This window comes from Mustela erminea, chromosome 1 (assembly GCF_009829155.1).
Source record: "Mustela erminea isolate mMusErm1 chromosome 1, mMusErm1.Pri, whole genome shotgun sequence".
NCBI lineage: Eukaryota > Metazoa > Chordata > Mammalia > Carnivora > Mustelidae > Mustela > Mustela erminea.
In genome coordinates, this window is record NC_045614.1 from 14,296,404 (window position 1) to 14,323,713 (window position 27,310).

The following is a 27,310-nucleotide window of genomic DNA, read 5'->3' on the forward strand; positions in this document are numbered from 1 at the left end:
AAATTATAAGTAAAAATCCCCTAAATCTCTGCCTTTTTTTTTTTTTAAGCTTTTGTTATTTATTTTGAGAGAGGGGTGTGTGTGCGCACAGTGGGGAGGCGGGGCAGAGGCAGAGGGAGAGAGAGAATGTCAAGCTGACTCCATACTGAGCGTGAGCCCGATGCGGGGCTTAGTCCTAGGACCCTTAGATCAGGACCTGAACCAAAACCAAGAGTCCCACGCTTAAGCGAATAAGCCACCCAGACGCCCCTAAATCTTTGCCTTTTAAAAGTCTGGAAGGAAATGCACTAAGTTTGTGACCCAGATGAATTTTAATTCTCCTTCTGTGGAATTTGATCATTACTTGTGATGATGCTGAATTATCAGTGGAATGGAATTATTCAGGAATGAAGCCGGCTGTTCTTGAAGCGAGGGTCTGCTCCATGACTTGAGTCCCATTATAATTCTTCAGGCACGGGAGGAGAGGACGATGGGGGAGATATTGAGGCTTCTGGAAGCGGGAATAGAACGGCATACTTAAGCAGAGGCGCCTCTTTTGCTGCGAGCTAGGAAAGCCCCTCCAGCGCGAGTCGGGAGCCTGAGGAACAGCGAGTGAGGCAAGGAGAATCCCCAGGTTCACCCTGCCTCCCCTCCGCACCTCCCTCCGCCAGGGGGCGCTGCTGGCTAATGTCCTGCTCCTAGCCGCATGGCCTTGACCAGGCAACACCGCCTACTGGCACTCAGTTTCCCCATCCCCAGTGGGGATGGTATTAATTTTGGGTAATAGGGTTTATTTAACCCCAGAGACACGTCCAATGACCCCACGTTTCTAAGGTATTTCAGAAAGGTCACAGACACCACCCTCCAACCACAATTTACCCAAGTACAAGGATCAGGCCGTAGAGGAGAAACTGAGGCCCAGAAGGGGCTATGACTGGGAAGAAAGCCTCCGAGGTCTCCTTCCCCCTATTGGGAGTCTGGGGGCAGCCTCAGAAACAGAGACCTGCGGGGGGAGGTGTGGAGAGAAGGCTGTGCTTTTGTTGCTGTTCTAAAAGAGGGAGAAAGTGGAAGGGGGACCCAGCAGGGGGTCCTGGGGCTCAGGAGAACAGACCCAGAGACCCCAAGACAGAAACTACACTGACTTAGAGCAAGAACCCGTACACAGGCAGCCACAAGCTAAGTCAGTCTTGAGAGACAGTTCCGGACACAGAGCTCTGTCTTTCCTGCCCCTTCCCGCTCCGCATCAGAGCTCTTGAGCCAGGTTCGGCTCTGGACAAAGCTTTGGTGCTAAAAATTCTCTGATTCAAGTTTCCATTCTCTTGCATGGAGCTGCCTGGCAGATGAAGGGGAGGTACCTGGGGTGGGGGACAGGTAGGTCTCCTGGGGGCTGACTTGCCACCACCTAATGCAGGGCAACCCTAGAAGCACACGACAGGCGCGAGCCTGGCACATAGTAGATGCTCAATAAATACGGGATCAAGACTGAAAAGATAAAGTGATGGCTGTGCCTCCAGAATGACCACTGGAGAAGGTGGACAAGGGGCCTGGTAGACACCCTCTTTCCACACTGAGCATGGAAGCCCAGGAAGGAGATCCCAAGGGCGCTGGAAGAGGCTGCCTGCAGTCCAGCCCCTTGGAGAACTCTCTTGGCAAAGCCCGGGGTCAGAATGGACCCCAGCCAAGTGCCTCCAATTTGATCCTAAGGTCTGCCTCTAACTAAAAGCCTGGTTGTCTCCCTTGGTGCAGAGGGGGGTGGAAGTGGGGGAGGCAAGGCAAGGGCCACCTGGGACCTCTTTCTGGAAGGTCCACTCATCCACCAGGAGCCATTAGGTGCCAAAGGGCTTGGCCATCACATTGGCCTCATGGTCCACGCAGGGCTTGCCCCCAGTCCTCTGGTTGTCCAGGAGTAGGGCCCCAGGCTCTGGGCTGGCTTCTGGGGCCGGAAGCTCAGTGTCAGGTGACTCCGAGACCTCTGTGTCTAAAGCTCCTTCCTCCTCCTCCTCTTCTTCCGCCTCCTCCAGAGTCAGCTCAAAGCGGAATCGGTCAGGGCTCCCCTGCTCGGGGCTGGTGAGATCCACAGGACTGCGGGGGATCTTGCTCTGGTACCACTCACGGTTGTCCTCCAGCGTGTCCAGCAGGTCCTGTGCATCTGGGTGCACCAGATCAGCCCACGTCTCCCACAGTGGGTGTGCAATGTAGTCAATGAAACCCACCTACGGGTTGATATGAGGGAGGGGGTAGCTGTGTGGTGAGTCACCATGGAATCTAGACCTAGAACAGCCTCCAGGCCTTTGCCCAGCTTGTTCCCTCTGTCTGGAATCCCATTTCCCAACTCCTACTCATCTCTCAAAACCCTCTTCAAACAATCCTTCCTCTAGGGAACGTCCCCGGCCCCTTCTGGACTCCCCTAACTACTAAATCTTTCCTTGTATTCCAGCCCTGACCCTCACATCACCCAAAACAGACATTTCCAAACTCCTTGAGGGCAGATCCCTCCCCCAGCATCCCAGAGAGAAAGGGTCCCAGGCCTGACTCCGCCCAGTCCAGGGCAGACCTCATGCTGAGGCCACTCCCCTTCCCTGGCCAGCTGTGGTCAAGCCAGGACTCCTGGGAGTTGGTTCGCCCACCAGACCTGGGATTTCTCCACCGAGGCGGTGTGCTTATCACACATGGGGCTGATATCCAGGCCTGATTCGCGCTCCCGGTCGCCCTGCTGGAAGAATTCGGCCATGATGCGGTCCGTCCACCGGCGGTACAACTCCAGCGGCTTGGTGGGGTTGCTGAGGTCTGCACAGTGCACCAGGTTCTGCAAGACCTGGGGAGACCAAGGTTCAGGAGGGCTCTGGTCATAGCACCCCATCCCCAAGAGACTGGGACCATGAACATACCCATCTTACAACTGGGGCTGGGGAAGTCATGGCTAAGGCACAGGCATGGGACTCTAGGTGCCTCTGTTTCTTCAAGCTTGGTGCACAGTTGGTGTTTCAGAAATAAATGAAGTGAGAGCCACGGGCACCAGGGCGGGGGGGGGCAGGGGGTGGTGTTCCTGGGGCCCACCTGGCCACACACCTGGATGCGGTCGGAGTAGTTGTCCAATAGCAGGACTCCAAGGCTTGTCACCTTCTTGGTCTCCACCATGGTCTTGAGGTCAGCCAGGAGGTTCATGTGTTTGGACATGTCTGTGGCCAGGACCTGGAGGGAAGACAAGGGAGGATGACAAGTATGAGGACTGCGCCTGCTCCACCCCTCACTCCCCACCTTCCAGACACCACACCTACTCTGACCCTTAGTCCTCTGAGCCTCAGTTTCCTCATCTCTGAAATGGGGGGATGTCACAAGATTCACAAGGGAGACTGAGTTACTGGTCCCTTCTCTGGGGTTGTTGGGATCACGAGGAGCATCCCACATATGGGACAGGGCAAGGGAGAGGGAGATTAAACTGGGGACTGAGGTGAGTTGTGCCTGATAGCAGGGGTGAGGCCCAGCAGAGGGTACGGCCTATGCAAAGGCCCTGGGGCTGGATGAGCTGAGGAACAGAAAGGAGGCAGTTGTAGCTGGAGCAAGTGAGTGCATAGTAGTAACAGTCGGTGAGGAGTGCAGTGGGTCTCAGAGGGGACTGGGGGGCTTATCCAGAGGGCCATGGGAGCCACAGATGGATCTAAAGTCAGAAAGGACCTGCCTTGGTGCTCTCCAACCACCTTCCTGTGGCCACAGTGTGATCAAAAGGGCTGTTTTCAGCCATTTGGAAGGAAATTTAGCTCTAAACACTATTTAAAACTCAACTGAAAAAAAAAAAATTAACTGGGCACACCCAAGCAGAGCCAGCGCAGGAACGATCCCACAGGCAGCCCAAAGGCTCTGTGAATCAGATAAAAATCTCAAAAATTCCCCCCAAATCTCCCATTTGCCTCAACGTTGCGCCCACTGGGGGTATCTCTTGCCCAAGTCCCTAACTCCACCTCCTCAAATCTTTAATTCCTCAGCACTCAGACCTTTGGTTTCCTCTGAGCTAACTCCACGTGCTGTTCCCTCTGCTGGGAACACTACTCCCTACTTCATGGCCCTCCACACCATGCACCCCACTGACTGCGGTGTTCCCTCCATGGAGTGGGGAGGACCCCTCCCCAGCTATGAACAGCCCCTCCCCCAACTCTGTCTCCAGGTCTCCCATCATGACTTCGCCTGGGGTTCCATCTCCCCCATAGTCCGTGAGTCTTATAAAGGCCAGAACTCTACTGGTCATTGATGCACAGCAAGCACACAATAGGGGTCCAGTAAATGCATGTTAGGTTAATAAATGAGGGGCACCTGGCTGGCTCAGTTGCTAGAGCATGTGACTCTTGATCTCAGGGTCGTTAGTTTAAGCCCAATGTTGGGTGTGGAGCCTGCTTAATTAAAATAATAATAATATTCTGGAGTGCCTGGGTGGCTCAGTGGGTTAAGCCTCTGCTTTCAGCTCAGGTCATGATCTCAGGGTTCTGGGATCGAGCCCCGCATCAGGCTGTCTGCTCAGCAGGGGGCCTGCTTCCCCCTTCCCCTCTGTCTGCCTCTCTGCCTACTTGTGATCTCTCTCTGTCAAATAAATAAATAAAATCTTTTAAAACATAGTAATAATATTCTATACTATTATATAATAATAACATAATAATACATAATAAATATATAATAATAACTATATGTTATTATTATTATTATTAATGAATTGAGGCACAAAACACCAAAACTTACTCTTGCCTTCGAATCTGAAAAATATCAAATGGGCAGACTTATGTTTCAGAAAAAACAGTACCTGAGACCCCAGAAACTTGGTGTATGAAGGGCAGCCTGGACTTAATTCTGGTGAGCCTCGCCCCGGGCTTAGCTGGTCATTACCCCATCTTACAGAGGAGGAAGCTCAGGTTCAGAGAGGAGACATGGCCAGGTCCAGCTGAACCCGCGCCAGCCCAAGATCACCCTGCTCCGTTCCTAGCTATGGCCTCACCATGTCGATGACCATCCTGCGCAGACTCAGCCGCTGCTTGGCACTGAGGTTCTGGAAGATGTCGCAGTTCTCGGCTTGCAGAAGCTTGAAGCCCACGGCCAGGTGGTGGTTCTCCAGCACGGAGGCATCGTTGTACATAAGGGCAAGCTCTGAGTCTTCGGGGGAGGCGGACAGCATCAAGACCTGTCCACCTGCCCACTCCACCCAATGGTAGGTTTCGCAAGCCCTCGGCAAACTCCTACTCATCCGTGGAGGCCCTGCCTCTAATGCCTTTCTACACTGGGAAATCTTCTAGAATTCTGTCTTTCCCCTTAGCTAGCCCAATCCTGCCTGCAGGGCTGGGAGCATCTGTGTTCGGCTCTGCTTCCTTAAGACTGGGGACTCCTTGGGCGCCTGGGTGGCTCAGTGGGTTGGGCCACTGCCTTCGGCTCAGGTCATGATCTCGCAGCCCTGAGATCGAGTCCCGCGTCGGGCTCTCTGCTCAGCGGGGAGCCTGCTTCCCTCTCTCTCTCTCTGCCTGCCTCTCCATCTACTTGTGATTTCTCTCTGTCAAATAAATAAATAAAATCTTTAAAAAAAAAAAAAAAAAAAGACTGGGGACTCCTCAAGAACTTGGTTGGCATGGCCAAGGAGACAGTGTGTACTGAGCTCTGGTTGATTGAACAACTAAGTCGTCATCTTATTAGACTCTGGGGTTGTCGAGTAAGAAGTCTCTACTTTTGTCCCCAGCTCTCCAAGGATGTATACCTGAGACACCCAATAATTATTCGACTGAGTTCTTCAGAGACCTCAAAGGACTCTGAGCTTTAAAATCTTTGTGGCCCCAGGTCCGTTCTCCCACATTGGTTATTTTCTCATTTATTGAGCACCTACTGTGTACCTGGAACCACTCTGAGCACCTAAGCGAGGGATGGTCTCAGCCCTTTCAACAAACAGGGAAACTGGGCTCACAACAGGAATGGGTGGGCCCGAGATCACATGACTGACAGGGGAGATAGGGCCCCACCCCATGACTCACTGGTGTTGATGAGAAACTGGTTGGAGACCCCAGGATGGTCCACATCATGGATGGCACTTGCAAAGATGGCAGCCAGGATTTCCAGGTCTGTGAAAACAGCCTGCGCAGGCACGTGGCATAAGAGGTAAGGGGTGGGCTCTGCCCCCAGCACCCACCCTGGCTGCCTCTAGCCTCAGGGTAGTACCTCGAGGGCGGGTGTGGCCAGCAGCACGTGCGTGGACTGGGCCACATCAGCGGCGTGGAGGCTGTTGTGGTAGGCCACGTCGGCATGATAGTGACTCTCCAAGGTCAGAAGGTAGGTGACAAGTGTGTCCGCTGGGATCTGAAATGTCTTGAGTAGGTCCCGTTCCTGGTCCATCACAGGCCTCCAGTCAAGGCCTTGGCCTCTGGGCAGCAGCACGCACTATGCGTTCTCTTCTTCTGAACTCCTCTCCAACCTTCAAATACCCCCTCTTCCAAGATGCCCTCCCATCTCTCCCTCTGAACTCCCTTGGTCCCTGTCCTTCCCCTCTGGTCTAGCCCTGACCTCACAAGGCTGAGGGTATCCAGCTGTTTCCTCCAAGACTGGGTCTCTTCAGGGCCAGGCTTGGGGCTGAGGTTTGTTGACAATGAATTTTTCAACCCAGTGATCTCCTATCTGACCTTCAATATGCAGCTTAAATTATGCCATTCAGAGGTATCAGGGAGGATTTGAAAATGAGTGTCTCCGGAGGTCTTGGGGTAGGAAGATGAGAAGGAAAGAAACTCCAGATGCCCTGGAAGCCAAGGGCAGGTAGGTACCTGGAAGATGCTGAACATGACGGTTGTGAGGGGACGGTTTCCACTTAGCTCTGCCACCTTGAACACATCAAGCCCCCACTTGTTGGTGTCTTCCAGTTCCTAGAATGTGCAGAACTGGAGCTTAACTCCAGCTCCCCTTCCTCAGCCCCTGGACCACAGACACTCCCCAGCATGCCCCAGGTCCTACACTGAGCCCCACCTGCCCAGTAGACAAGCGGGCAAACTGAGGCCCAAGACAGGGCACCCAAACAAGCAGAGTCATGACTCAGACTCGAGTCTCAAGATTCCAGCTGGAGACCCACCTTGGCCAACTGCCCCTCCTGGTCAGTCTGGACCCCAAAGCGTGGGACGGTGGCTGCAGAGAGGCTGGCCCTGTGGGGGAGCCCACGGAGGCTGCTGATCTGGGACATGGGCCTTGGGCTCTCCATGGGAGTCACCCTAGGCAACTCCATCTCAGTCTGCTGGTCTGTAGACAGAAAAGAGTAGGGCTCAGGGAAACTGATTGAGACCTGCTGGGCTCATCCTGCCTAGAGTCAGGTCCCGGACCTTGCCAAGCCTCAGGGTCAACCTATTGCCTTTTTACCTAGATCAAAGTAAGCTTGAAGTAAAGTCTCTCTCGCCTGTAACTACCTTTCTCCTCCATTCATGGCTGACTTCAGGGACCCCCTTCTGTTTGACATTGCCCTTGGGTACCTGGGATTCAGTAGTTCCCCCAAACAGCCAAATGTTCTTTCCATCTCCCAAACTGGAGACCTAGCTGTCTCCATGTTCACTCCATGTCCCCCTTGGAAAACTTCTACCCTAGCTTTAATCTCCTCCTCCTCCTGAAAGTTCCCTCTGTTCTTCCCTGCGGTCCGTCTCTGACCCGTGGGGTCAGAGGTGTTCATGTCTGGCTCTGTCTTCCTCAGATTGAGATCTGTATTACAAATCTTTCTTTTTCTTCCTCCTTCCTACCTCTATAATCTTGCCCAAGCAGTGACCCACCACAGCTCACCCAGGAAGGTTTGAGAGATGTACTCGGACACCTGGTTCCCAGAGCGGCTGGTTTCGGACAGGTGAGTTAACTCCCGGTTCAGCATCCGCTTGAACTGCAGGGGAAGGTGAGGGCAGTGATGATGGGGACACTGTGGGCAGAGGCAAATGATCTCGGCTATCTGGTCCTCCTCACCTTGTTGGAGGCCATTTCCCCCACTGAGTGCCGTGTCTGCAGTGTCTCCAGCTGATCCAGACACCAGTCCAGCTCGTCCAGTGTCTCCAAAGCCAGCTTCTGCCCAGTGTCCTCTGGGGGCCAAGCTGGTCAGGGGCTGCCTCAACCCCCCTGGGGGTCCCTGCGCCCCTCATGCCTCTATCTCTACATCTGGACCCTGGAGCCCTTCCCAATAAGGCCATTAAGGACCCCAAGATCTGAGTGATAGATCTATCCCCAAGTAGCTGTGTGACTGTGAGCAGGTCTCTGCCCGCCCTGGGCCTCGGCCTCCCCATCTGTAATATGGGCGTGGAAGACTCCATCCCCAAGGGTGTTTTGGGGACTACAATTAGCAAAGCCTAAGGACTCATGCGCGGAGTAGGTCACCATGGAGAGGAGGTTCACAGCTGTCCAGCAGTGGGAGGAGGGAGTGGGAGCAGGCACATTACCTGTAGGTGGAGGGGGCTGACTGCCAGTTGGGGGGTTCTCAACCGATGCCTGCCTGCGGTAGAGGTGGCCTACGTCACTCATACAGCCCCGCCTTCAAGTCTCCGAGGCCCCGCCCCCACCCAGCATACCCCATCCCTTCCACCCCAGGGTTGCTGGCCGCGTTCTTTCGGGTCGGGCCCCGCCTCAGCCTGCCTCCCCTTGTCTTCAGGCCCCGCCCTTCTAGGCCTGGTTCCACCCCTCCGCCAGCCCCGCCCATCTCTAATGCAGGCCCCGCCCCGATGCCTGTGCCCGTCGGCCCCACCTCTCTCCGCCAGGCCCCGCCCCCACCCCGCTCCCTGCGTACTTGACTGCCCCGCGGCCTTGCAGGTGGGCGAGGGCTGCGACGTTGCTCCGAACGGTCCTCAGACTGGCTAGGACCTGTCGGAAGGGTCGCGATCAGCGATGGAAAGCAGGGGTCGGCTCTGCCAGCTTGGCTCACGGGAGGAGGGACAAAGGGTGGGCACCCACCTGGGCAAAGGGCGTCACAATCATGTCTTCTCCGTGTCTGAAGGGAGACGGGACATCAGGAAGGGCGGCCAGGAGAAACCCTCACGCTGGTTCCCATCTTCCAGCTTTTACCCATACTATGACCTCCGCTGAGCGCATCCTCCCCTCATGACTCTCCTTTGGGTGTCCTTTTAGTCCCTAAGCTCCCCTCATCTAACTCTTCTCTGAAAGCATCTCCTCTGGCCAATTCCCATCTCCAGGGGCGGCAGAGATCTTAATAGAGGCAGAGCGGAAATTATTGTATTTCTCTTTTCATTATGGCTACCAAGGATCTCAGACCAAGATGTTTTTCGGTTGCCTCTAACTGGGTTTAATGTCTCCAGATTGCCACCCAACCCCAGAGGCAAGTCACACAGATAATTCTCGGATATCATTCTCCCCATATTCCACGGCATGAGTGAGCTGTCTGGAAAACACCTCCTTAAACCTCAAAGCCCAGTTCAAATGACCATTTGAAGGAGGTGTGCAGAGTGGAGGAATTAAGGAAGGAGGGAGGAAACGGGAGGTGTCATCCCGCCAGGCTTGGACTCACAGATCGCTAGCTGCAGAGGAGTTCCGGGACATGGCCTTGGGCGAGAGTTCGTAGTCACTGTCGGATCGGTACAGGAAGGACTCTCGCCTCTGGCTGTGCTGAGCAGCGGCCTGGATGACCCGGCCAAGACCAGGCCCAGCCTGAGGGTCCAGGGTGCTTCTGCCGCATGAGAATCCATTTTCCAGGTCAAAGCTGAAGGCAGATTAGGCTTGGTCAGAGCCGCGGGTCCAGGCGTGCAGATGCCTGGCTGTGGCCCACACCCGTTGTGTCACATCCTCCCTGGAGCTTTGGTGGGTTGGACAGAAGTAGCCTCCAGGTTGTCCACCTGCCCCACAGTCGCACCCCGCCCCCCAGGGACCCTGTGCCCGTCATTCCTCTGTCTCCACATCTGTACCCCAGAGCCCTTCCCCCTGGGACCAATCTGGACCCCAGAACATGAGTTTCAGGTCTGTCCCCAAGTGGCTGTGTGACCACGGGTAGGTTTAGGCCTTTCTCTGGACATCAACCACTTGCTCTCTAATATAGATGTGGCATACTCCTTCTCCGAGAGTGTTTTTAGACGAGCAGACTGCGGCTGTGGGCCTGTACTACTGAGTAAACTAAGATCTGTATCACATGATAAATTCACTGGGACTGGAAACGACTTCCTGGGCTTTCCTTTCTAGAGGGGGCCTGGGTCCAGCTTGGATCTGACATGTTCCAAGCCTCTCCCAGCCCTCTTTGGCCATGTTCCGGATCACTTGTCCTCTCCCCCAGCTTCCAGGCCCCCACACTCATTCTGTATGGCCCTGTCCCAATTGTGTCACTACGCTCCAAGCTCACTTGGTCTTGTCCTCAGTTTCCCCACCACTGCTTCATTTTAGGCCCAAAGGATCTGCCTATTATCTTTTACCTCCGGGCCTTTCACAGGCTGTGCCCTCTGCCCGCAGCGCTATCCTCCCCCCAGTGCCCCTTGTTGCCATAAACCCCGACACCCCTTCCCAACTCTCAGCCCGGTGTCTCTGTCAGGCCACACCACGCCCGAACTGGGTAAGGGGGAACTATACCCCTATCCTCTGGGATTACAGATCAGAGAAAAAGTGGGAGGGGCGGGAGGAAACAGAAGTTCAGGAGAGGAGTTAGTAGGAGAGAGAAGACTTAGCAACCGGGGAGAGGAGCTGCCTGTGTGGGAGTCATTGGCTTTTGAGAAGGGAGAAGGGGATAGACAGGAGAGGCGAAACCAGCAAGACACCTGGGACCGCCCAAGACACAGGGCTCCTGGCCAAGGGCCAGTGTACCCCTGGTCCCCTGTCAAGCGACCCCATCCCAGTCCACCGGCCGGGATTGGCACCTGCCAGAAGACTCGGGGCAGGGGATTCGGTCAGATGGCAGTGGGAGTGGGGAATTCCGACAGGATTCTGCCCAGTTCGACTGGATTCGGTCCGTCCCGGTCACGTAGAGCCACGTTTGACCTGAGTTGGGTCTCATCACACATGTTTGCCCTGATCCTGACAGGTTTGGTCTCGCGAATTCGGTAAGGTCCGGCTACGTCGCCCGACGGTGCTCAGGCAGGTTCGGATGCATACGGGCATCTTCGCCGAAATCCCGCTGCGCTAGGTTTCGGAGCAAGCCCGTGTAGTCCTCGGCACGAATCGGGCATATTCGGCTTCTTCCGGTCTCACTCGGGTATTTTCGGAAATAGTCGGCTATGTCCGGCTGCTCTCGAGCCTTTTCGAATTCGGCGCTTCCCAGAGAATCCCCTGACAGCTGGGGCTTCCGAGCCCGCTTCCTGACGTCACCCTGAAGAGCGGGTGCCTCTTAACCCTACCCTGCCCAGGCCGGGGCTCGGAAGCTAGCAAAGAGACGCCCAGGAGGGCTAGCGGCAGCGGATACCCAAACCTGCTCGGAGGGGGAGCCCTGGGAGTGGCGACTCCCTACACCTCCCTTGCCTCTCCCCAAAGTTTCTGGAAGAGCAAACATATGGATCAATAGGGAAACTGAGGAGAGGCAACAGGGTGCTGGATTAGAATCCAGGTAATGGGTGCGGAGGCTTAAGGGCCAGGCAGGGATTTTCGCGCCGCGAGAAAAGCTGTTTTTCTTTCTGCTCTAAACTTAGCCGGGAGCGGTGGGGTCAGACCGTGGTTCCATGACGCGGGCGGCGCGGGACGAGGTCGCGCGCACTGTGGGAACCGTGCGTCTGTCTTCCGACTGGATAGGTAAACTGAGGCAAGGGGGCCTCAGAGGGACCCACCCTCTTCCAGCCTCACCTTCTGGGACCGAGGGCTCACCACCGACGCCCCTGAACTCTGTCCGGAACCCTCCGCGCAGGGACCCCTCTTCGCAGGTGTCTGGTGCCCTGCCGGCGCTCTCTGGGACCTGGGACACCGCGCCCCTCTCGGACTGAAAGGGCGCCTTCAAGGACCACCGTCACGACTGCCTCCACCCTGCCAGCTGTCACTGGCCGTGTGACCTTGGCGAAGGGACCTTCAGTCCCTGAGCCGGCAGGTGCCAAATTATCAAGTGGATGCCAATGTGGCACGAATCCAGAGCAAAGCGCCAGACAGTGGTCGGCGCCCACAAGGCCACACCTCCGACCCCAGCCTCGCCCCCGCGCCCCACGAGGTCACAGCTTCCTGAAGGGGTCGGGATTAGAACCCAGAACGATGGATGCAGTCTTTCTAGGACGCAACCGCGTGGGGCTGCGAGGAACCGGCTCCCAGTCAACGCGGGTCCACTTTCTGCGTGGGACACGCAACTCGCGCTCTTACACTGCGAACAGCCTACTTCGAAGGCCCCCAGTCAAATCCGGTCCTCCCCTGTGGACACCGGAGGCTTAGTGTTTGACCCCCGGGGCCATCTCCTTGCGGGCTCCGGGATTGATTGGGGAGCGACAACAAGGGGAGGAGTCACTCCCTCCTCCCCTCACTCGCAGGGCGTTCAGCCCGCCTGCCCCTGGCAGGCAAAGGGTCAGGAGGAGACGTGAGCCTCAGCCCGTCCTGCTCTGGGCCATACAGCTGGAAAGGGACAGACGCTGGTCCCCCGGGCATTTGTACGAGCAGCGGGTGGAGGGCGGTGGAGGGGTGGAGGGAGACAGAGATAGAGAAAGACAGAGTCTCCAAGTACGGGAGACGGAGATAGGGCTGGAGGAGAGAGATACCGAGAAAGAGAGGGCAGGGCAGAGCGTCCCTACCCTGATTCGCGACCCGGCTCCAGCTGTCCCTGACTTTGCCCTTCCCACCTCCAGCCTAGCCGTTCTGGTGACCCCCGGCAGGCCCTCCGTCTCGCCTCACCACAGCGGATGGGCCACAGTGAAGCGCCGCTGCAGGCGGATGCTCTGGTTCACCAGGAGTTTCCTGAAGAGCCCGGGGGAGCCGCGCGGGGATCCCCGAGGGGAGCTGGGCCCCGGGGCCGGGGCGGGCGCGGGGGGTCCCTGCATCGCCAAGACCGCGTGGAGGCTGAACCCAGCGCAGGCTGCGCGGGACCTTTTCTGGACGGCCGCGGGGGCGGGGCCCGGCGGGGAGGGGGCAGAGGGCGCACCGGCTCCGCCTCGCCGCTGGACCTCTCCTGGATGCCCCTACCGGGACAAATGGGGAAACTGAGGCACTGGGCTGGACGCGACTCTTTGCTCCCTCCCTTTGAGGGTGGCCCTGTGGGTCCCAGAACCCGGATCTTAGACACTTCTCTCTGTCAACATCGCCCTAATTAGGGCAGCTTGTTGGGTTGACAACTTGGCTGGAGAGTGAAATGCGGAAGTCAGAAAGGGAAGTGGCCTCCATTGCGAGAGGGTCACCGAGGCACGGAGTTTGCTGAGGGGCTGCCCAGATCCCACGCAGTGTTTCCAATATCGCTTTGCCCATTTTCCATATGGAGAAAATGAGGCCTGAAGCCACCAGGGGCTGCTCCTCAAACTACAAACCCTTAACCCTTTACCAGGTGGGGAAACTGAGGCTGGGAGAGAGGCAGTAACAGGCACGTGGCTTTGCTGCAGGACAGCAGGGGTTTGAACCCAGCTTCCCCTTTCCCAGTCCCCCTCCACAAGTCCTAACGTGACCCCCACCCGCTCTGACATTCCCCAGGCCCTGTCTCTGGATCCTTTTCCTTCTCCCGCTGTCTCTACTGAACAAACATCCGCACTCCACTCCCGCCAGCTCTTCCGTCTGTGAAGCATCAGCCGCCTCTCCCCCTGCCTCGGGAAGGACACAGGGGGCCTGGAAAGGGAGATTCTGGAGGGTTTTCTGGGGTTTGTAGCAGGTGCTCTATCCTCTGAATGGCTTTGGGGTGGCCCTGCCCCATGCCACAGAAAAGGATAGCAAGTCTCAGGATGTCACACCTGAGGGCAGGACCTTGAATGCCTATGTCTTAGGCAGAGGCAGCCGAGGACCAAGGAGGCTGGGCCTCTCAGCTGAGGCCACACAGAAGCTCTAAGTCCAACTATGTCCCTGCTGTGGGATGACACCCCCTCCCCAGCCTGGACTTTATCCCAGGGGACTTCATGCATTTTTGGGGGTCCCTAGGCAAATGGCACCCACACTTCTGCCACTCTGAGGGGAATGTGATATACAATGGGGGTGATTAGAGCTTCAGTGGGGGAACCTGAGATGCCACAGGGAGGAGACTCTGACTCTCTCCTGACTCCCAACCATCCCATTGTCCCCATTGTACAGGTAAGAAAATGGAGGCTCAGAGAAGGGGCACATTGGGGCCCAGGAGTGCAGACAGTTTCAAGGACCTGGCTGGGAACCTTCTTCTGCCCCCATGGCCCTGCAACCGGACACCTGGTGGGAACCAGACTCGCTGTCCCAAAGTCAAAAATACCATCTCTAGTTGCTGTGGCTGGACCTAATTATAGCCAGTCCCCAGGGGATAGAGGCTGCCAGGATCCGTCTGGTGGAGGCACTGGGGACAGGGTCAGAGGAGCCTCCATACCACCTCAGCCCCATGGGAGGGGCTTGTAAGGGTCCCATGTCCTCAAGGAGAAACTGAGGTACGGAGAGATTCAGTTGCTCCCCGGAAGTCACAGACATGAAATGGAAAACTAAGACAAAATGCATCAATACAGACAGCTTCCTACTTGCCTGGAGCTGAGCCCAGGGCAGAGCATGTAAAAGTAATTTGATTTTCAGAGCAACTCTGCAAAATGGGGACTATCACGCTCATTTTGTGGATGGGGAAATTGAGGCACAGGGAGGTGATGGTCACTCGCTCGGGGTCACATAGCCCTGAGTGGCAGTGCCAGGGTCATTCAAGCCCAGCCTAGAGGGCTCCCTAGCCTGACCCCTCTCCCACTTAATGCTTAACTGACTCCATCCCCTCTGAAGTCCCAGAGGCTACTCTGACATTAATGTTTTATCAAGAGTTTTAATAGTTTAATGGTTTGAAACATTAATAGATTCAACTTTAAATATTTTATTAAAAGTTTTAACAGTAATGTTCTATTAATAACTTTTGGGATGGAGAAAATGAGCCACAGAGCCAAGACTCAGCATTTGAAGCCTGGTCTGCTTGACTCTGGGAGGCCCCAAACCCAGCCCGGGAAGGGGCTAAGGCTGAAGGAGGGGTGGAAAGAGGACCCTCATCCCAACTTTATCCCTGTGTCCTGCCTGACCTGAGGAAGTGCCCAGCAGTCTAGTGTCCTTAGCACTGTCTCGAATTTCCATTGAAACAGTTCTTCTTTTGGCAGATGCTTTCCTCCTCTGCCACCAAGTGGCCCCAATGAGGTGGGAGGTGGGTGTTGTTATGCCCATTTTACAGACAAGTAAACAGGTCTGGAGAGGAGAGATGACTTGCCCAAGTCCCCATGGAGAGTCTATTTTTCGAAAAGAGTTTATTTGTTTGAGAGGGAGAAACAGAGAGCATGAGCAGCAGGAAGGTGTAAACGGAGAGGGAGAAGAAGCAGGCTTCCTGTTGAGCAGGGACTGGATCCTAGGACCCTGGGATCATGACTTGAACTGAAGGCAAACGCTTAACTGACTGAGCCACCCAGGCGTGCCTCCCCCCGGCCCCGCCCCCATGGAGAATCTAGACCGAGAGGAGAGCAGGGGCTGAGTTAATGTATAGATGCTCACATGGGTCAGATCTCACCCTCCTCTGCTCCAGGCCCTTCCCATGGCCCTCTTTTGCCTTCCTTCTCAATCCATACCTCTCTGAGGTTTTGAGGTCTGACCCTCCCTGACCCCTTCCTCTTTGCTCACTCTGCTCCAGACTCAGCCCCCTCCTTACTTTTCTTTGAACCAGCCAGGTTCATGCCATCCCCTGCCCTTGCCCATATGTTCTTCTCCTGCTGACTCTTCATGTTTCAGGTCACAGCTGGAGCATGACCCCTCCAGGAAGCCCTCCCTGACCAGCTGGGTAAATATTCTCAGAGCACCCTTCTCTCATGGGCACAATTTCACATTTCCTTGTCATGACCACCTGATCTGGATCTGCCTGGCCCACCAGGCCCTCTAAGGCAGGACCTGCGTTTGCTCACAGCTGCGCCCTCAGTGTCTGACACTTGTAGGTGCTCAATAAACCCTTGGAAGTCAATAGAGAGCCTCCTCCTCCCACCCTTCAGCCACAGTGATCTGTAGTCAGCTGTTTGTACACCTGATCCTCTTGACTCTGAGTCTTTGCACATTCTGTTCATTCTGCTCGGTACACCCTTCCCTTCAGTCCTCCTGGCTAAATTTTCTTCAGTTTAAATCTTTCTGTTTGGGGCGCCTGGGTGGCTCAGTCTGTAAGTGTCCATCTTCGGCTCAGGTCATGATCCCAAGGTCCTGGGATCAAGCCCCACATTGGGCTCCCTGCTCAGCAGGAAGCCTGCTTCTCCCTCTCCCACTCCCCCTGCTTGTGTTGCCTCTCTTGCTATGTCTCTGTCAAATGAATAAATAAAATCTTTAAAAATAATAAATAAAAAAATCCTTCAGTTTAAGCTTAGATGTCACCTCTTTCAAGCCATCTTTTCCCATCTTTTCCCACCTCCTCCTCGCCCAGTGCTGGATCAGAAACCTCCTCTGGGCTCCCCTGGTTCTCTAAGTTCTCCCCATCAAAACACAGATCACACTGTGCTATCTCCACCTGCTATAAGTGTCTCCACCATGAGCCTGTCCACACCTGCTTGTCCACTGCTGGGTCTCCAGTACAGGGCCTGGCACAGAGTAGATGCTTAATAAGTGCTTGCTGAACAAAATGCTAGGATCCCAGACCACATGATCTGCCTGGGCCAGTGGGGAGGGAAGCCAGATCTGGGAACCAGGCTTCCACATAGAAAGTTCAAGACAAAATGTAGAAAATACCAGATTCATGTTTGCATCTCACTGTCAACACTGATGTTCAGAGAAGCACTGTCACTTTTTCGGGACCACACAGTAGGCTGTCCTTAAACCCGGCTTCTCTGAGGGCTGAGTCCCTCCCCCCACACCAGCATATACATGCACACACACATGTGTGCACACTCACAGGAACACGATCTCCTGCCTTCCAGAGTCACTTGGGGTCTCCTCCTAAGACGGGCGCAAACCTGTCTGTTTGTTCTTTCTTGAAGATGGAAAATCATGAGTCACTGGGAGTGGGGGCAGGAGGAGATGAGGAATGGGGGGGAGGGCGCTGAGGACCAGGCTGGGAGTGTTAGGTCAGGGTTGTTGATTAAGTAAGAAGTCACTGGCCCCAAAAGGTCCACGGACCAAGGTGGGAGAAAATGAAAACCAAGATCCAGAGAGGAAAGGAACTTCCCTGACGTCAACCAGCCTAACCTCAAACCCCAGACTCCAGATCTCGCCTAGATGGCTCCCCCTCCTCTCCAAGGAGGGCCTGGGACTCCTAGATCCAGTCTTCCAGCCCTGGGACTCCCATCTCTGGTCCCTCTAAGTCCCCTGTTTTCTCTCTCTGTGTTTCTTTTTGGTCTCTTATTCTCCTGTCTGCCCTCCTGGGTTTATATGAAAAAGGAGGCGCAGCCCTCCCCACCCCGACTCCCCCCTTCTCCATTCCATCTCTTCTGATGTGGAAAAAACATCCTGTGCTCAGGCTCCCCAAGAGGCTTCCACTCCTCCCCAAGTGACATGGGCCCAGACGGACCACAGAGAAGGCTCCTTCCCCAGTGCTGTGGCTGGCCCGCCCTGGTCCTCATACATCCTCTGCAAGGTGCCCTCAGATACTCATGATGGCCACAAACCCCGCAAACATCCCAGGACATTCCAAGATCTGGAAGACCCTTGGACACCTAACTGGGTCAGAGTGAAGTAACGCCCAGTCACAAGCCCATGGGCACCACAAGCGGAAACACAAAGGGACGTACACAACTGGTGTACACACACCCAGACACATCCAGTCACGCAGAGACACAGCTGGCTGTGGGCACTCACACCACGGGTCGGAGCACACACGGCCGGCAGCTGCTCAGACTCACACACACTCAGAAGCGACAGCACCTCAGCACACCCAATCACATAAGCCATCATGACACCACCACCCGCCAGCTCCACCCCACATGAAAACAGCTCTCTTCCTCCAAAGAACCGCCTTCCAGCCAAGCGGCAGAGACCCTCCGCCCTGGGAGAAGCGAGGACCCTCCCCCACTCCCGCCAGGCCCCGCGCGCCCCTCCCCCACGGCTCGGGAGTGCCCTGCCCCCGCCCACCTACCGCCTGTAGGAGGTGGGCCAGGAGCGCCGAGACTTCTCGAGCCCCAACCGCGGGCTCCGGTCCCGCTCACTGCGGCCCGCGGACTTGTCCGGGTCCGAGTAGAAGCGCTGCTGGATGCGGATGGGGCGCCGGGGCTGACGCCACAAGTGCTTCGGGGGTCTGGCTATGCCTTGCCGGCTGCGAGCGCGACTCAGCTCGCTGGATGCCTCCGCCCCTTCTTGGACCCCTGAGGTCTCCATGCGCCAGAAGAAGGGAGCGGGGAGAGCAGGGAGCAAAGAGAACAGGGCGCGGGAGCCGTCCCTGGGAACCAAGAGTATCTGCGCCGGGGTCCGGCCAGGACCGGGGGTGGAGGCGACAGCGAGGAGCTGTCCGCGCCGGAGGTGCTGAGGCGGGAGAAGGTAGAAACAGGGGCTCAAGGTGGGGCTGACACCGAGAGCTGTCCGTGCCAGATGGTGCAGAAGGGTAGCAAGGGAAAAAGAACTTGGGGTAGATGTTGGAAACCGGGGCTAGGGACAACCCCAGAGGAGAGAATGGTTTGCTGTCCCCTGTAGTGCTGGATGAAGGAGGGTCAAGACACGAGCTTGGAGGGGAGACGACAGAAATTGTCCTCCCTGTTGATGCCGAATGAAGACCAGGGAGGAAGGGACTCTGAAGACCCCCCAGCTCTAAGACTCTGTCCCTTCTCCTGGTGCTGAAAGGGAAGCAGGTAGATTCAGGGGCTCCGGGTGGATGAGACGCGAGAAGCTAGCTGCAGGAAGCACGGAGAGACAGGGGTTCGGGAGCACCTCCACACCAGAGCGTCGTCTGCCCAGGAGGTGCTGAAAGCTGAGCAGCGGCGGGTCCTCAACCCTCCCCAGTGACCGTAGCAAGGAGTCTGGAAGCAGAGTCAAGGGCTCTGATCTTCAGAGGTAGGCACGGATGGTGTTTCTCTGCCAAGCTGAGGAAGGTAGGCTTAGCGATTCAGCCCCAGATGGGGTCTCTTTGGAGCCCTAAAACCCCCACTCGCACAGAGCAGGGATCCAAGAAGGGCAGAGAAATGGGGAGGGCTGTAACAGGGTCTTCGCATCCCTAGGGTGGGCACAGAGAATCTGCGTCTAGTCGGGGCTGCCAACGGTGGGGGTGGGTAGAGAGGGGCACGCTTTTATAGCCATACCAACGCCCAGACCCTCAGCGGAAATGGCGGGATCTCATTCGTCCCATTATGCCTTGGGCCCCACCTCACAGGCACGATTCCTGCCCTCAAATCCCGGACCTGCCCCTCCCTTCTCCAGTTCTAGAAACTCAAGGCCCTGCCCACCAGGCATCCTAATCTCAGGGGTAATTTCCTGGTAGGTGGCAAAGGGAGGGTGAGAACATTCTCTATTATGGTTAACAGAAGCAGATATGCATAGGAGCAGGGCTGGGTGGGTGGGTGTGGGCTCTGGGCTGGGGCAGGGAGGCATTTGGAGACACTTGGTGCAGTAGGTTTGGGGGCAGGAAGAGCCACGATCTCAGAAGGATATTTCAAGACTATTTCTCATGGAGATTATCCACCCTCTACCCTAGTTGTGTCCCCAGGTTGGAGAAATGGGAAATGTTTGGGTCAGGCTGACTGCGCTCATCTTGCTCAACAAGGACTGCCACATCTTGCTGGGTGATGGAAAACAAATGACTCTTGCTCTATCCTTTACTTTCATGGCTCAGTCACTGCCCTTCCTCTTAGCCCCCTACCCTCCAAAGATGTGGGAGACCACTTGGTACACTGGTGGGGAACATGGGTTATGCCACTGGCTGGCTGTCGCTCCCCCCTTCTAAGCCTGTTTTCTATTCTGAAAAATGGGGATAATGATGGTGTCCCACATCTTGGCATTGTTGGAAGGATGAAAAGGGGTGTCACAGCCGAAGACTCAAAGACCAGGAGCTGTCCACACCAGTACCCCCTCTCTTTTACCCCCTGCTCGTGCCCACCAATACCTGCTGTGTCTACCTCATAAATAACTTCTAAATCTGCCTACTTCTCTCCACCTTGATCCATCCATCTCCTGCCCAGAACTGCCCAAGCCTTGACAATCCCAGTCATCACAGAGAATTTTTCTAATGCCAATCTGATCAACTCACTCTCTTGAAAACCTCTCCATGGCTTCCCATTGTATCCCATAAGGTCTTGTGTGGTCCAGCTCCTGCCCACATCCCCAGGCTCCTCTCCAGTCACACTGATCTGTGTTAAATTCTTCATATACCTGATCTTCTTGCGTCCAAGGCTTTGTACAATCTGTTCCTTCTAATTGGCATAGGCGTCCCTGAACGTCTATGGTTGACTTATCTTCATCCTTCAAGCTAATCTTAGATGCCACCTCTTCCAAGTGGTCCTTTCCTCACCTTATACTCCCCAACGCTGGGCCAGAAGTCCCCTCTGGGTTCCCAAGACACCTTGATCTCTCCACCTGATATGAGTCTCTTTCCCTCATCAGCCTCTGAGCACCTGCTTGCCCATGGCTGTGATTCTAGTACAGGGCCCAGCACACAGTAGGCATTTAATAAACGTTTTCTGAACAAGTTAGAGAAAAGTTCAGCTAGACAGGGCATGCTCTCTCACCTAAGACTGGTCCCCTTGATCCCAATCTGCCTCCTCACCTTCCTGGGTATGGATTGTGGCTTTGCTCTGCCCCTTGAGACTCGATAGTGAACACCACACAGGCACTGGGCTCAACCTCTCCAGGGGTTCCAAGGCGGCTTGACAGCGGTGGCAGCAATGGAGTCCCTGAAAATCTTCTCCGGATGACACCACTGCCAAGTGGGCTCATGGGGACCAAACCAGAATCCACTGGCTCCCGGACCCTCTGAGGAGAGACAGTGGCGAGACATAAGCAAGTTCCAGGCAGGGAGCCTCTCTGGGACATGGGGGACCAGGGGGAAGCTCCAAGATTCCCTCACCCAGATTCCTAGTCTGGACCGGAGTATCTGAGTCTGTCTGTCTGTGTGTCTTTCTTTAGATTTCATTTATTTATTTATTTGAGAGAGAGAGAGGGAGCATGAGTGGTGGCAGGGCAGAGGGAAAAGGAGAAACAAAGTCCCTGCTGAGCAGGGAGACCCACGTGGGGCTCAGTGGGGCCCTTGGGGCTCTATCCCAGGACCATTGAGACCATGACTTGAGCCAAAGGCAGATGCTTAACCAACTGAACCTCCCAGGAAACCCTGAGTGCTTCTTTCTCCCTGAATGAATTTACCTTTCTGAGCCTCAGCTTCCTCATCTAAGAAATGGGGATGTGGATCTCAAACTTGCAGGATATGAACAGTGCCTGGTCCACAGTAGGCATTGCAGAAATATTTATTAATCAGTTAGTACATTGTATATTCATATTTATAACATTATGATATATACTGCTATTTATTATAATAACACTCCCTCTGACAGTATTGTATCATATTATATTTGTATTAAAATATAAAAATAAGGGACACCTGGGTGACTCTGTGCTCAGCGGGGAGCCTGCTTCCCCCTCTCTCTCTGCCTCCTTCTCTGCCTACTTGTGATCTGTCTGTCAAATAAATAAGTAAAATCTTTTAAAAATATAAAAATAAAATATGCAATAAGTAAACAAGTGGATAATAACAGCAGTACCAACAGCTAACCCTTCTTGCACATGGACGCTCCATCGGCACTGTTCTAGGGAATCCCTCATAGATCAGGTCATAAGGGCACAATAAGGCTATTTTATACCATTATCCTCATTTTATCAAAAATTTTTAAAATTTATTTATTTGACAGATAGAGACCACAAGTAGGCAGAGAGGCAGGCAGAGAGAGAGGGAGGAAGCAGGCTCCCTGCTGGGCAGAGAGCCTGATGCAGGGCTCGATCCCAGGACCCTGGGATCATGACCTGAGCCAAAGGCAGAGGCTTAACCCACTGAGCCACCCAGGTGCCCCTACTGCCTCAATTCTTGAAGGAAGAACTGAGCAGGAGACATTAAATAAGATGATGCTGGCAATCGCGCCCTGAGTAAACACTTGAGACATTTGAAAATCAGATAGAATCGGGATGAATTGATGAGTCAGCAACATGACCTTTCCAGCCCAGCAGAACTGGGTTCAGCCCATGCCGTGTGGTGTAGGAAAAGCCCACCTCAGTTTTCCTGTCTATGAAATGGGATGAAAATGGTACCAACTACTTGGGGTTGTTAGTAATATAAGGACAGACCCCTAGATGTTCCAGTCCCAGGCTGAGAGCTGTCAGTGGTGCTGACCCTAGGACTTAAAATTCACTACGTTGGGGAGGGGACGCGGGGCTGTGCTGGGGGAGTGTCAAAGGAGCAAATGGGCTGTGGGAGAGGTGGATCTCAGAGGGGCAGGCCCGCCTTCTCTTGCTCTGCCACTGAACCTTATAGATTAATCTGTCTCAGTAATCAGATCATTCAGATGGGAAAACCAAGGTCCAAGAAAATATGGCTAATTAGGGTCAGAGCTAAGGCAAGGGGGTTCCGCAAAGAAGGTATGAGGAACACATGTCAGTTCAGGCTCCGAGGGGCGTATTTCTACAGGGCATTTCTTCACAGGAGAAGAGGAAATGCTCTGCTGAGAGTCACACAACTGGGAACCACTCAGTTCCCCGCAACCCCACTTAGCTCTTTGCACGGATCTGATCCTTCTAGGACCCAGGATGCTTAACCGGTCCTCCCACTCCCAGCCTCATAGGAACATAACCCTCTTCCAGGAGTAGCTGAGTTCTAATGTAGAAATCTAAGTGTTCAACACTAGGCCTCCCCTGGGAGGGTTCCTGGCAGCTGGGAGGATGTGCAGGAAAGCAGAAGGTGGAGTGTGTGGCTACAGGGGGCCCCTCCCAGAACAGGAGGCCCCCCTGAGCTATCAACTGCCGGCTGTCTTCTTGCGGAAGGTGAGTTCCAGATGGGGAAACCACTTCCCTACGTTCCTACTCACTTGTTTATTCAGATACAGATACAAAATGATAGGTCAAGCACATCGTACTAGAAAGAAAATTAAACCGTGTAGGAGCCTGGCCGGTGATGGAAGGGCCACTGATAATGTTGTCACGGCAGAGGTAGGGGCCTTTCTGAAGAGGTAACTTTGGTTTTTTGTTTTTGTTTCTCTTTTCTTTTTTTTTTTTTAAGATTTTATTTATTTATTTGACAGACAGAGATCACACGTAGGCAGAGAGGCAAGCAGAGAGAGAGGGGGAAGCAGGCTCCCTGCGGAGCACAGAGCCCGATGTGGGGCTCCATCCCAGGACCCTGAGATCATGACCTGAGCTGAAGGCAGAGGCTTAACCCCTGAGCCACCCAGGCGCCCCTTGTTTTTCTTTAATAAATTTTATTTATGTATTTGGCAGAGAGAGCGAGAGCACAAGCAGGTGTAACAGCAGGCAGAGGGAGAGAGAGAAGCAGACTCCCCGCTGAGCAAGGAGCCTGATGCAGGGCTCGATTCCAGGATCCTGGGATCATGACCTGAGCCAAAAGCAGACGCTTAACCAAATGAGCCACCTAGGCACCCCAGAGTCCTGGGGTCAAGCCCCGCATCGGGCTCCCTGCTCAGCGGAGAGTCTGCTTCTCCCTCTCCCTCTATCTCTCCCCCCACAAATAAATAAAATCTTTTTAAAAAATTAGGGCTTGGTTTAATCATCATGTGACCCCCCCCCCCAACAGAGCCAGCGGAGGCAGCTGGATGTTTGGGTCTGGGCTTGTGGGGGGCCAGGCTGGTTTTAGGGTGAAACAGGTAAGACAGGCCCTGTGGGGAGCAGTTGACTGACCCTCCCCCATCTGGACTGAGGCTGGGGTAAGGATGCGGCACTCTGAGAGCTGCAGGCGGGAGAGCGGAGGGTCACCCCCCACCCCCACGCCTCTCAGCGGCAGCGTTAATCAATCTGCCACTCCAGACTGATTGCTTTCCCTGTTGAGAGGTTGGAGTGGGGACAGAAAGCCCAGGAGTGGGGGTGGGGGCAGGAGGGGAGGAGGGGGAAGGGCTTGGAGGGACACTGAGCAGCTGCCTTTTGATTTGTCCATCTTGCCTGTCCCCAAGATCTTCATGTGTGCTAGCCCTGGGTGCAACCAAGTCCAGCCTCTAGGACCAACCCTAACTGCCGAGTCCCCGCCCACAGCTGCCTCTCACCTTCCTCCATCTTCCCTAGCTCCACCTCCCCAGCCCCAGCCCCAACTATACCTGCCTCAGGGCCTTTGCAGGAGCTAGGCCCTCTACAGGGAAAGCCCTGCCCCCAGCTCTTCCCCCTAAGTGGCTGCCTGTTTTCATCTACTCTTTTAAAAGTCATATTCCGGGGCACCTGGGTGGCTCAGTTAAAGCCTCTGGCTTTGTTTCGGCTCAGGTCATGATCCCAGGGTCCTGGGATCAAGTCCTGCATTGGGCTCTCTGTTCAGCGGGGAGCCTGCTTCCTCCCCCCCACCCTTCTCTCTCTGCCTGCCTCTCTGCCTACTTGTGATCTCTGTCCAAAAAAAAAAAAAAAACTTTAAATGTCACCTTCCTGCCCAGCTTGGGCAGTCTCATTCATCCCCAGATTTTATCCTTTTCCTTAGTTGAACATCTGTCACCACAGCCTATGAGCCTCCATGGCCCCCATGCCCAAAGCTGGGCCCCAAACTTAGTGGGCGTTCCATGGACAAGTAGAATGACTGATGCTGTAAATTGAGTATTTGAGGGGAGCTCTAAGGGGTCCCCACTTTACCGAGGAAGAAGTTATGGCTCAGAGAAGATGCTGGCTGCCAGGGCTCATCAGGGCTGCCTGACCAGGGCCTCACAACACACCATGTTAAAAAGGAGGAACGGGGGGCACCTGGGTGGCTCAGTTAAGCATATGCTTTTGCCTTAGGTCATGATCCCATGGTCCTGGGATTGAGCCCCATATTGGGCTCTGGCTCAGCAGGGAGCCTGCTTCTCCCTCTCCCTCTGCCTGCCTCTCTGCCTGCTTGCACTCTCTCTCTGTCAAATAAATGAATAAAATCTTAGGGGAAAAAAAAGGAGGAACAGGAAGGATCTTGGGTGGTTGAAGCAGTTGGGGGAGCTCAGCAGTGGGGTTCAGAGCACAGACAAGGGTCCTGAAGGCCCAGGCTCAAATCTCCATTGGCCCCTCACTTTGAGGGCGGGCTAGCCTCTCTGTGCCTCAGTTTCCTCATCTGTAAACTGGGACTACCCTCATCTTTATTCTCCTTGCATAGACAGCTGAGGTGTGGATCAATGAGTCAACCAACGCATGTGGGACCTTGCTGACTACAGGTACTAGCGCATCCAGACCTCCCTTAACCCACACAATGTTAGCCCCTTTTCTTTATCTGAGCAAACAGGGCCCCAGAGAGGTTATCAGTCACTCCGGCATTGGTGACCAGGCTGGGCTCCAATTAAAGTCAGCTCCTGCTGGGTTCTCTGCTCACTATCTCAGTTCCCCAGAATGAGGTCATTGGCTCTGCCCCAAAGGTGTGACCTCACATGCGCTCCCTGGACTGGGGGCATCCAAGCCTCCTCTCATTGGGCCATCAAAACCTTGCATCTAGAGCCCAAAGGGTCCCTCTGCTCCCTCCTCCTCCACTGCCCACTCCTGCCCCTAAAAGCCAAGGCTGCAGCCCTGGGCTGGACAGTGGAGTGGGATTGAGTCCCAGACTCCCAGTAACCATTCTGGGACTCAGTTTCCCTGTCTGTAAATAGGTCCCCAGACAGCTCTGGATTTTTCCACTAGGAGAGGTACTGTGAGCCCCACCCCCATGGCCTGGACAGCCCAGCCCCACCCCCACTCACCTCGCTTAGCAGGAAGGAGAGGGCTGTCCCACTGCGCCGCATGCTGCAGGCATCTCTGAGCCTGTGGGGACAGATGTGAGACCCCTCAGGCCCTGGAATCCAGCTGTGCTCCCATGAGACTCCCCCTAGACAAGGAGCTCATCCCACACCCTGTACCCTCTCCTGGTGCCCACAGATGCTCAATCAAGGGATCCCGGGCCATACCACAGGCACCGCTGTGGGACAGCCCCCGGAGCTCTGCAGGGGCTCCTGGAGCCTAGGCACCCTACCCAAGCCTCCTGCCCCCTCCATGCCAGGGTCCGCAGCCTTGGAGCATCAGGACCTTCAGGAAGAAATCCCCTGGCCCTGGGCCCCTTCGGGGACTCCATTCACCTTCCAGCACAGTTCCCGGTGGATTCTGGGCCCAGTGCCTCAGAACCTCCTCCTCTGCCCCCAACTCATACAGGATCGGCTGGACTCAGGCAGGCCTGGAACTCCCTGCCACCGCTGAGGCCCTCAGGTCTGAGTCCCGTGACCTCCCTGGGAGCAGAGGAGGGGAGGACTGGACCTGCCCAAGTGGGTGGCCCAAAGTCCCCCCCAGCTGCTCCCCCCCGCCCCCCCACCCCGCAGAGCCCCTTAACTACCTGAGTGCCAGGCTCAGATGGACGGGACACACCCACATAGCACACCTAGTTCTGAGTGAGGGGAGGGGGGGAGCATGTCCCCTACACGGGTGGGAGAGCGGCAGGGAGTGTGTGTGAGTGGGGAGGGAGGCTCAGGGTGAGCGGGTGTTAAGTTTAAATATTCGTGCGCTTGTAAGAGAGAGGTGGAAACACGAAGAGCCAAAGAGAAAGAGAGAGAAAGGGAGAGACCTGGAGAGACACGAAGAGAGAGAGAGGGAGACAGAAGGAGGTGCAGATTTGAGGTTAAGAATGGAAAGATTTTACCAGCTCAGGGTCTGAGACAGGTGCTTCATAGGACAGCCCATGCGGTGTGGCCTCAGGAGTTCAGGGGTGGCCGTCTGGGGTCCCTGGAGGCTCCAGGAAAGTTGGTCACCACGCTGTACCCCCCTAGGCAGGTAGATGACCCTCTCTGCTCAATGCAGTCCTCACAAACAGCCGCGACTGGAACCACAGGGGGTGGGGGGCATGGGGGGGGTGGTCCTGTAACCAGAGGAAAGGGGCTATGTGGCTCTGAACCCTTGGGAGCTACTGAAAGTTAATGTTTCACTGGAATGGCTGCCTGCCCAGGAGGCCCCGCCATCCCTCTGCCCCCGAAAATCATTAGAGCATGACCTCCCCCATCCCTGCCCAACAGGCTTCATCCCCATGTGCTGTGTGACCTTGACCCCCCACCTCTGTCACCACCCATTTCACGGAAGGGTAAACCCAGCTTTGAAGGGGGTTCCAGGCCAGAGTCCTGGCCAAGGCACAGCCTGGAGCCTCCACGTCCCACTCCACTGGAGAAGCCTGGAAGTTTCGGCGGGGCGGGGTGCGGGGGGTGGGCACAGGGTGGGTGTGACGCAGGAAGAA

General features: G+C 55.3%; 1 protein-coding gene across 9 annotated transcripts; it reads right to left on the minus strand.

The window, feature by feature from the left end:
• Positions 1 to 292: 292 nt before the first annotated feature.
• Positions 293 to 27,042, minus strand: PDE4C (phosphodiesterase 4C). 9 transcript variants are annotated; one of them, XR_004279552.1, is made up of 18 exons: positions 26,726 to 27,040; positions 25,800 to 25,860; positions 20,681 to 20,886; positions 9,473 to 9,664; positions 8,902 to 8,938; positions 8,738 to 8,811; positions 8,394 to 8,446; positions 7,927 to 8,039; positions 7,753 to 7,846; positions 7,061 to 7,224; positions 6,759 to 6,857; positions 6,163 to 6,327; positions 5,979 to 6,078; positions 4,961 to 5,115; positions 3,049 to 3,171; positions 2,612 to 2,794; positions 859 to 2,192; positions 293 to 490 (listed from the first exon to the last, which is right to left on the minus strand). XR_004279552.1 is itself a non-coding variant. In XM_032315970.1 (18 exons), the coding sequence occupies exons 1-17, from the start codon at positions 26,764 to 26,766 to the stop codon at positions 1,806 to 1,808; spliced, it is 2,247 nt and encodes a 748-aa protein (XP_032171861.1). In that variant the 5' UTR covers positions 26,767 to 27,042; the 3' UTR covers positions 293 to 490; positions 1,770 to 1,805. The 9 variants fall into 9 exon arrangements, 8 of the variants coding, with proteins under 8 accessions (XP_032171861.1, XP_032171850.1, XP_032171836.1 ...); XM_032315970.1 differs by having other exon boundaries at positions 1,770 to 2,192; positions 26,726 to 27,042; XM_032315959.1 differs by having other exon boundaries at positions 1,763 to 2,192; positions 26,726 to 27,041.
• Positions 27,043 to 27,310: the final 268 nt, after the last annotated feature.

Excerpts from the sequence above, each read along its gene's own strand:
- PDE4C (XM_032315970.1), bottom strand. The coding sequence starts at position 26,766 with ATGGGCTGTCCTATGAAGCACCTGTCTCAGACCCTGAGCTG. Across the intron at positions 20,887-25,799 it reads TCTCCTTCCTGCTAAGCGAG|AGGGTCCGGGAGCCAGTGGA; the intron begins GTGAGTGGGGGT and ends GTCTCTCCTCAG. Across the intron at positions 7,847-7,926 it reads GGGAAATGGCCTCCAACAAG|TTCAAGCGGATGCTGAACCG; the intron begins GTGAGGAGGACC and ends CTTCCCCTGCAG.